Consider the following 10,454-nt stretch of genomic DNA (forward strand, 5'->3'; position numbering starts at 1 on the left):
TGACACCACATAAGCAATATGTGTGTAACATGCCACCGGTAGCATGGCATCATGTGGCCAACATAATAACAACCCGAAGCCATATAGACAAAACATCACCGACACCTCTACTAAGGAAGACCAATCGATGTTTATCCTGGTTTCGATGCACCACAAGAACACAACCCTAATTGGACCCAAGAGCAATGCATAATCGTGTCTTATCATCGTCGACGGTCTCAAAAATAAAAGAGGCTCCCAAGGTGCATTCCACCCACACAATTTTCTCTAGAACTTTGTTCGAATCAGTTAAAGTATCAAAAACATATTGGTTGAGAACTCTCCTTACTTAATTTTGTAAGTTTGGCACCCTCGAACACACTTTTTTTCTTTTTGGCAAAACTTAACCCGAGCTTGACACAAAAGGGACCTTAATTGGCTCAAATTCAATCTCCAACCTGAAAAACCAAAATCTACATCAACAAATACCAACAGTAATATCAATACTGATAACAAATACCAATGAATACAGATACCAAATACCAATGTCATTATCATTAATATTACCATTATTAATATCGATACAAATATCAAACCAATATAAGTACAATTACCATTACCACTACAAATATCACAATCATTATTGTTATCAATATCATTACTAATACCTATTGTTATTACTATGCATGAAAAACTCAAGATAAAAGTTTGCCCATAAAACAAGCACCATCCACATCCTAATTAGGCACTGAACTAGGTATCCTGTTTATCATGTCGCATGCAGTTGAATAGTAGCTTATTGAAGCTATTAAATTTAGGCAAAGGTGTATAATATACTTGATTACAGAATTAAAAAACACTAATACAATGAAAGTGCCCGCTTCATCATCAGACAAGCCTCAAAACTAAAACTACGAGATTAGTAATACAATGTATCCGCCTCATCAGTTTACACACTGATTTTATTTAGTTTTCTGTGACCACAGCAATAAAGAAAAAACAGGCATATCTGCAAACAATGTTGTGTTCCCTTGATTGATTTATGACTTCAAATGCCACAAGTTATTATACATTTAATTCATTGTCAGCAGGTAAAGGCTCAAAAACTGATCCCACTTCATCCATGTTAACATCCTCCAACGTACGAGGACTCCAGTTTGGATTCTGCACAAAGAAAAATAAATATCACACAACATTATAGAGATGATGTGTTTATAGAGGTGACTCCCTTTTCTTATAGGGATTTTTAAATGTCCTGATATACTATCAAGGTAGTCATTAAACTCGATGCATGAACTTCCATTAGAAAGACGGGTTTTCATATGTATATACTCTTTAGCAAATAGACGTTGATAATTTTTCTTTCCTTATGACTAGTAATTTATGTCAATAACTCCCATTTTTAGAGAGATGAACAGCTTATTCATGACAAGAAAATCATATCGCTGATTTCTTACCACAAAACCTTTTCCCATAGAGATAATCTATCTAGTATTAGACAATATATATTTCTCCCAGGGATCAAACTCATACAGCAATCAGAGCCCTGAGACGAGATAATTTGCTAGTCATCATCCTTTGGCCCCTCGAGTCACTCTAGATTTAAGAATGAAAATGTAGACCTAGGTCCCTCGATTGTTGGTATACTTTGGCTTGCAGTAAAGTCGAAAACTAAAAATATCATGAAAGTTTGCACTAGTTTTGAAAATAATTAAAACAAGGAAATATGCATCACACACGAGGAATATTTCCCACAACATAAAACAGAACAATCAGGTCAAAAGATCCAACTTATTTTAAGCCAGAATGTCCTCCTACTTTCTAAATGACATTCACTCAGTAACCGAGTGATGCTTCTAATATTCTCTTTAATGACAAATGCAAAGAAATATTTCTCACAGTTCTGAATTACCTGATCCTTGTCGACCAAGACTGCTCGGACGCCTTCACCAAAGTCATCTCGGATTGAGGATCTCAAGGCAATCCGAAATTCAGCCTTCATAACTCCAATTAGCTGGAGTTACAATATCAGTCATGATTAACTGACATAATCATGTGTAAATAACTATGATTACCAACATAAGACCATGTCTATGAGACTTACTTTTGATAAGTGATGTTCACTGTTTCCATGTGCTAATGCAACTTCGGAGAAATGCTTCTGAGTTATGCAAAGAGAAAAAGGAGCACCTTTACCAAGTCCTGAAAGGGCCTCACTTGCCCATTCTGCCACTGCAGCCAAAATAATTATCACGGTATTACATACATACCATGTATCTATTATCAACAAATTCAGATAAAGAACAGGCTAACAGGTTTCCTAATGCATTTATGCTCAAAGACACACGACCAGGAAATATCAGGCAAGTCCAGCATAGAATGCAAGGAAACTTCAAACTTCATTTCTCCTTTAAGTACCAGAGAAACTCTTCTTATGTATTATTAAAGTTTCTGCATGCCTTCATGTTTGGCACATATTTGCAATGAACACTGTAGTTTTTTTTCACCGTCTAAGGCCTACAAAAAGAAAGAATCACAAGAAAAGGTAGTCAAACAAGTCTGCCCTGTGCAAAAGGAGGAGAAACCAGGCATTAGGACTGCTAAAAATGGAAAAACAACTTCTTGTAGTCAACAACTCTACATATGAATATATCTGAATGATGGACCACAGCACCATAATATACCACTTCAACCACATTTGTACAGCACCAGGGTGGTGCCTGAAAGGTATAAATTTGTGTACCTATGAACTATATTTGTGGTTGATAGCTGCTAATATGACCTTATGTGCTGCAACATGCAAAAGATAGCAAGTAATAAGACCTGCATGTCGGGTATGCCATGGTACATACTGGCATGGCATGGCATGACACTGTAAGCCCTGGCACATGCTGGCATAAATACATCCAAGTGGCATTCCATCACTTGAGTGGCACACGGGTTGGATGGAACACCCAACTCCTTGCTTGAGATACACAATGGTGAAAAATGGGTTGATTGCAGAAATGTAACTTAAAACAAAAGATCTAATTGTGTACATTAATTTTGCTGTTCTCTATAACATTAATTTGTTGAGCTCCAGTGCTTGCCATAAGATGTCCCATTGTGATCCTGTATTAGCTGACATAGGCACCTTTACTTTTCTCAAGTGTCAAAACTACTTTAGACAACTGAGCTAAATGGCAATAAAGGACAACATGGCTGACCCAATCCCATTGAATCAATGATCCTTATAATGTCTGCTTTGTTCCTCCAAGCATGTCTGGTTTAAGTAGTCAGGCTTTAGCTTTGTTAAATGGAGAATTTAGTTTTTGTATTCATATTTATTTATTTTCAAATGGTTATTTCCATGTGTTTTTATCTGATAAAAAGTTGAAAATGCAGCAAGTTATGAGTCATCAAAGTTTCAAACAACCCAAATGGTTTCATGACAATGAGTTCATATACACCCAATCGGCATGACAGAGAGGTCTCCTAGAAAAAGGAAATTTGAGATTTTTGTCCAACAAGTTGAATAATTTCACAATCAAATTCATTTAACTATATAAGCTCAATGATAGAATAAGGCTTGCACAACATGTTTACAGTCAGTGATGGCCAAATACCGAATAAAGTCAACAAACTAAAGCACTTGAGAATATGTTTTTCAGATCTTATAAATCACATTACATATAAATATCTTCACTGTCTTAGCACATGTAAACAATCTGATGAGATTCTTTGTTTGGTGTTCCAAATATTCTCTCTTAAAAACATCAGCAACCCCACATAGCTAGATAATGAAAGCTTTTTCTAACAGAAAGTCAAGAAATATTATTTACCCTGAAGTAGAGGAAAAAGGAAGTAAATGATAGCTTAAATTATTATGTTGCTAAATTAGAACATACCTGTAGAGTCAGCACTTGTTTGATGCTTTTTCAGCCCTTCTATTGTCTCAGAGACCGATCTATTTGCACTGAAACATTGAGCAATCTGAGGAAAAAATGTTTTCATTTGAGCCTCCGAAGCAGGATCCTTCTTGTACCCAGCTAACAGTGCATGGATGTCTTTGTCAGGCTCATCAGTGCTGCCAATGGAAAATATAACAAATCAATATTATCTCGATGATTAGAAAACATAATTAAAATGCATTTGGAGTGATCAATTTTATATAAGATATGCCAGAAATTTTACTGGTACATCTTTCATAAAAGCCATGATTATAAACAAAATTTTCAGTTGCTTCTGTGGAGCAGGCATAAAGATAGGACATTAAGAGACAAAACGGAATATGCTAAAAGTTGTAATTTGCTGAAACTGGGTAGGAAACATACAAAAACTCAGATTGAAAGGCTGTAAAGAATCAGCCTAAGAAGAAATTTAGAATGTGATTGGATTCAATGACAGCACCTTCTAGTTGCTTTTAGATCCACTTCAAGCCAAACAAAAAAAAATTAATTTTCATATTCTTTTCGTTCTAAAACAAGTTCAGTGAAGCATCACTAACATGCTTTTAATGGATCACAGGAGCCAAGCAGCCTACAAATATTTGTTTCAGCCCAAAAATAATATGAATATTTGTATAAGCTATCATTCAGCAGGTATACATTCAGATTACTGCTTGACCTAATCTGCAGGGTGAATCTGAATTTCAATATCAAGTACAAAAAATGAACTATAAGGTCAAAGCAATGGAGTGAATACATTCTTAGTTTTCAGGACTATCTTTAAACGATTAGCAATTTAAAACTTATTCAAGGTATTCAATGGTCATCTATGGCAGTGCACACATGATCCACATCCCAAAGAAAAAAATAAAAATAAATAAAACCAATTCGAACAATTTTTGATAACATACAAGTTGACCTTTAGCAGGGCTTCCTTGAGTTCAGCCAAGCTTCCAGATGGAACAAAATGTGTTCCAAGACCTACATACAGTGCATCAGCAGGAGAGGATATTCGTTTCCCAGTCAGTCCAAGGTAAGCACCTGTAGCCAAGATAAGATGCAACTAAATTGACATAAGAATGTCACACCAGAAACATCCTATAAGAATACATTGGTGATTGCTTCTAAAAAAAATCTTTCATTAAAGGTAATTGATTGTGCAGAATCCAGATAAAATTTAATATTCCAAACCAAGGTTTTAAAGACTGTCCAATATTTATTTCACCGAACAGTCAGAATTGTACAATACTGAAATATACCGGATAGCATATCGAACCATACACCAGATAAAAAAATCAAAAAGTAATATCAAGCAGTACCAACCTAATGGTCCAGTAATGGTCCTTGAACAGATCGACAGATAATGATTGGTATGTACTGGTCCAACCGGTATTTGAAATAAACACTCGTATGCATGTAGATCACTTGTAGAAATGCCATTGTCTCCCACAATTACATGCTTTCTGCTTGGTGGAAAAATTACAATGTGATCATTCCAAAGACCAGGTAAGGTTCTAAAAAATAACCAGGTAATTTTTGTCCATAAACCTTGTGATGTCATAAAACTACAACAGAATATAACTCTAAAGATCTCTTTCCCGTCCCAATCAGGTTTCACTTCATCCAGGATTTAAGGAACAACCTCCAAACAAAGAAGTGCTTGCCAGTGCTTCTACCTAAGTTTACAAATGCACCAAATCTTGATCTGATCCACTCCAACATCTGATCTGGTTAGGCTGGATATGGATCATATAGCTTGAGCTGAATTTGATCCATGTATAACATATCTGGTGACATTTCTGGCTTTGAATCAAGATTTTACGGTAAGCAACATATAGTGAGGTCATGAACTAGCATTCAAGAGGACTAATATCCCCGTGACAATAGAAGACTGCTATTTTGGTTTTGTGGCCTTTCTCATCCTTCCTGACCATATAAACTGCTAGTCATTCTTTCTTATCATCATCCCCCCTGATAAGGGAGGTTTGCAAAATCTGACTTAGCACCCCCTCCTCACTTACAGTACAATTAACACCTCTTTTCTGTCCCTTGTCTCTTTTCCTTAACACTCCTCTTTCCTTCTTGGATGATAATCACCTAGCAGCAAACAAAAGACAAAATGCATGACAAATTAATGCACATAAGGAGATGAAGGGACACCAGAGATGAGATCCTCTTCAATAACCTCCTCGTCTCTTCCGCTTCCACTATTGTCTCCATGGTTTTCCAGCTCAATATTAATTGTGACTACCAACTCAGCTCACGGAGGTTAAGATGGCTCCATCTGCAAGTTTGCCACTGATAGTATCCAGCACTGACAGTATCAATATTAATTGCATGCAGCAGATATCCTGTTCTATGTTGTACTCTTTTATCTGCCTTAATAATGTAGCTTAATATTTTTAGTGAGGTTATATACTTCCTTAATCGTAAGGAAATTGATCAAAGCAGTAATTTATTATTGAATGAATTTTCTTATAAAAAAAAACTAGGCATTTTTATTATGTATAGTCTTGTGCAAAATAAAATGCAGAAATTGCAAAAAGACCAAGAAGTGAAAATCTCCCACTTACAAGACATAACTATATATAGCATCTTCAAAATAGATTATGAATGCTTCAGGTAGACAAAAAGGAACCTTCATCAAATTCACTAATAACATATCATTATTTAAGAATGCATTAAAAAAAACACATCAGTAACTCAAAATAAACCATTAAGCTTCTTAAACAATAAACCAATGCAATACAATTGATCTTGCATGGACAATAACAATTCAAAGGTCATGATTTAGAGGTACTCATATCCAGAGGGGTCTGAAACTCTCAGAAAGATGCTATATTAAAGCAAAAGATTATAAGTTGGTTGCATCAGTTAACCTAGAAGCTTAAGTTACATACCAACTGCCCCTCCTCCTGGACCGTTGGCAACAATGTAAGCGAAACCAGCATCTGGAAATAAACCAATTCCATTTTCTGGCATGGCAAGGAGAGTTCTCTGATACGATGCCACATCAACAGAGATATTAGATGCAAGTAAACTTACTAACCAATGCCAACAAGTACCAGCATAACAGCACTGAAAAGTTGGTACCTCAGTGATGATACGAAATCGACCATGACCAGACAACCCGATACCAAACCCCATAGTCACACCATCCATTAAGGATATATACGGCTTTTTATAATCAGATATTTTACATATCAAAGAATATTCTGCAGAAAATACCTGCAAAGCAAATAACTTATTTGAATTTTGAACCATTAAAAAAGCTTGATGGCTGAAGGATCCCAAAGTCCATATGAAATCAAAATCCAAAGTCTACATTACAAAAGAAAGTGTCTTTAAAGGGATGCAATATTCAACTATCACAAAGGATGACATGTAAGCAAGAGAACAACCTTTAAAAAATCAAGAAGATATGTATATTGTCCAGTAAAAGTTAACATAAAATACAGTATATGCACATTTCTAGAACTCCAAGACCTCAAAGGAACAGACTTTTTCACTTAAACATAAACAAATGGAGAGAAAACAGAGAGAGATAGAGAGAGAGAGAGAGATTTCAGACAGGTCATAAAATCAACATCTATGGATTATTTCATAAGCAACTGTAAAAGAAAATTTGAAAGGACGACAAGATGAATTTATAACCATATATATATAATCTGAAATGCATGTAGATGAATTCTGCATGAAGCCACTGGACAAGGAAACAGACATGGTTTTCAAACATATGCTAGACATGACCAAGGGACGGAACAATTGGAGACCTACTTCAAACTAGTCACCTTCTCATTTCTAACAGATCAAGTAAAAAAATTACAGTATTTATAAAGTTTTGTGGCCAGTCTCAATGTTCAGGACCATTAATGCAAAGCTAGAATTTTCTGAAAGTAAGATATCATGAAGCAAAACACAAGCCAACATGACAAACAACACAAGAGATGCATTATATGTTAAAAGTGACGCTGATATTCTGCTATTGCTGGTAAACAATACTCATACCTCAACAGAGGCCAAACAATTTTTGGCAATGTCACCATTTACGCTGCTACAAGATCATTTGCACAGAAATTTTTTGTTTGTGTAAATATGGCTAATATGAGGAGTGATCCATGTAGCTGAACAACATGAATGGAATGGCATAAAATGCTAAATCTGAAATTATCAATCGTAATTACTCAAGTCATACACTAAAATTTTCCTTTTAATTATTTCTAAATGTGGAAATATCAGGTTGTAACATTGACACTAGTTCCCGCCATGCAATGAGGTCTTGCAGTAGAATATAGAAACCTGACATTAAATGAGAGAAGTTTGCTTTCCAATCTATGAGTTGTCTTTTAAGTGCAAAAGCAAAGAAAAATGACACTATATCATGCACCAAAAAGAAAAGCAAAGTATGAAATTTATTTCTATTCAACAGACCTTTGGCACAAGTGGTGTAGTTTTGTCCTTTTGAATTTCTGCTGCTACACCCTTAATATCCATCCCTGCAGTGGTTATTAAGCTGGTACTCAAGTCAAACCCAGTTTTCTTAAATGTAGAAACCAGTGATTTAAAAAGCGCTAGGCGCCAAAAGGCGCCAAGGTCCAAAAACGCCCGAGGCGCTAGGCGCTCGCCCGAGCGAAGCGAGGCGCTAAAATATAAAAATATAAAATATAATTAATAAATATAATTATTTAAAATTTTAAATAAAAAATAAAAATATATAATATAATTAATAAATATAATCACATTAACAGTATAAATCTGCTGACGGAGAAACGAGGAAGCAGCGGCGAGCGACGGCAGCAGCGACGGCGAGCGGCGGCAGCAGCGGCGGCAGCGGTGAGCGGCGGCAGCGGCAGCAGCAGCAGCGGCGAGCGGCAGCAGCGGCGAGCGGCGACAGCGGCAGCGGGAAAGGGAAAGGGAGCGGAAGGCGCGAGCAGCGGGAGGGCTCGAGGGAGGCGCGAGCAGCGGGAAGGCTCGCGGGAGGGCTCGCAGGAGACGCGAGCAGCGAGAGGGCTCGCAGGAGGCGCGAGCAGCGAGAGGGCTCGTGGGAGGCACGAGCAGCGGGAAGGCTCGCGGGAGGCGCGAGCAGCGACAGCGGCGAGCAGCGGCAGCGGGAGCAGCGACAGCGAGCGACGAGATCGCGATCGGGATCGGCAGCGGCAGCAGGTTAGGGTTGGGGTTATATCGGTTTAGTTGGTTCGATTGAACCAACTAACAATCGAACCAGAACCGAACCAGACCTAAAATTCTGGTTCGGTTTACCCAGGCGCTCGCCCGAAGCGCCCAGCGCCTGGGCTCGGGCGAGCGCCTAGGCGGCGCCTGATTGAAGCACGCCGCCTGGGACATTAGCGAGGCGCTTGGGCCTCGCCTCGCCTCGCCCGAGCGCCTAGGCGAGCGCCCGAGCGCCTTTTGCAATCACTGGTAGAAACACAAACAGAAATGTAGGTTTGGACAAGGCAAGAAGCTTAAAATAAATATGAAAAAATGTAAGATACAGATGAATTACCTGCTGAAAAGGCACGAGGTGTGCTGCTTTCAGATAAGATGCATTTCACCCTGGGGTTAGTTTCCCACTCATCCAGAAAACCCTTGTATCTTAAGTCCATCTCTGCAGCATTGATTTTAGTCAACCACCAAAATACCAATGCAACATATACGAGATTAAGAAAGAAGGAACCACCAGCATCCTATAACATGTTCTCTTCAGAAGAGAGCCAGTTGTATATATCTCACAACAGTTTACTTTCAGTAATCCAGTTGTGAATTTTCTTGTTTAACAGCTAAACCAGCTTGCAGAAATATCGTATAATTTTTTGATTGATGTAATTATTTTTTAGAACTTCCACGATTATCAAAATCCCCGCAGCAACTCGAGCTGGCAATAATTACCCTCACTAGCAGCCAGTCAGCTGTTAATTCTCTCTTGGGATGATAAAAAAGATGGTACAATCTCCTGATCGATCTGAAGTTTTCTCCATTAAGAACTTGTACAGGTAAATCAATCTAATTGTTTTCTCTTGTACGAACTTGTATATGTAACGATATCACCTCCCTTATCAACTCAAGAACTGATCCAAACAGAACAGAATAGCTGGAGTAGATGGAAAGAGAAGGGTGAAAGAACTATGAACCAAGATTCATGGCGTTGAGGGCTTTGGGCCGATCGAGGGTGATCACGGCGACGCCGTTGGGGAAGATACGACCCTTGACGAAATCCTCCGCGGTGCCGGCCATGGCGGCGAGGCAACGGCATGAAATGGAAGGTCGGAAGCGATCGAAGAAGGGGGAGTTAGGGGTGGAGAAGAGAGTCGAGGGGAGAAGGGGACGGGAGGAGGGTTTCAGTAGGAAGTGGAAGCGAGAGAGTGGCGCACGCATTGTAATCTGTTCTCTGTGGAAAGCGCCGAGCGAGAGGGTAGCCGGCACAAACCACTCCCGCGACCAAGGGGAAGTCGGACGGACGAACAAAGGGGGCATTTGGGTGACATAAAGCCAGGGTGAACAGTGATCACTTGGTATCGCGATTGGGATTTCCTGCATCACCTAGAACAGCAT

The 10,454-nt window shown here is 38.5% G+C and overlaps 1 protein-coding gene across 1 annotated transcript; it reads right to left on the minus strand.

The window, feature by feature from the left end:
* Positions 1–763: 763 nt before the first annotated feature.
* LOC135678498 (3-hydroxyisobutyryl-CoA hydrolase-like protein 3, mitochondrial) lies at positions 764–10,454 on the minus strand. Its single transcript, XM_065191379.1, has 10 exons — positions 10,034–10,454; positions 9,409–9,510; positions 8,337–8,401; positions 6,999–7,133; positions 6,806–6,902; positions 4,817–4,946; positions 3,867–4,045; positions 2,084–2,211; positions 1,892–1,993; positions 764–1,143 (listed from the first exon to the last, which is right to left on the minus strand). Exons 1-10 carry the CDS (start codon positions 10,437–10,439, stop codon positions 1,045–1,047), a joined length of 1,443 nt encoding a protein of 480 aa, XP_065047451.1. The 5' UTR covers positions 10,440–10,454; the 3' UTR covers positions 764–1,044.

This window comes from Musa acuminata, chromosome BXJ1-7, assembly GCF_036884655.1.
Source record: "Musa acuminata AAA Group cultivar baxijiao chromosome BXJ1-7, Cavendish_Baxijiao_AAA, whole genome shotgun sequence".
Taxonomy (NCBI): Eukaryota; Viridiplantae; Streptophyta; class Magnoliopsida; order Zingiberales; family Musaceae; genus Musa; species Musa acuminata.

What these genes read in the sequence shown, in the direction of transcription:
- LOC135678498 (XM_065191379.1), bottom strand. Translation starts at nt 10,439, where the DNA reads ATGCAGGAAATCCCAATCGCGATACCAAGTGATCACTGTTCACCCTGG. An exon ending in CCTCAACGCCATGAATCTTG is followed by an intron (nt 9,511 to 10,033) that starts GTTCATAGTTCT and finishes TCAATGCTGCAG; the next exon opens with AGATGGACTTAAGATACAAG. An exon ending in AACAAGTGCTGACTCTACAG is followed by an intron (nt 2,212 to 3,866) that starts GTATGTTCTAAT and finishes TTTTGGCTGCAG; the next exon opens with TGGCAGAATGGGCAAGTGAG.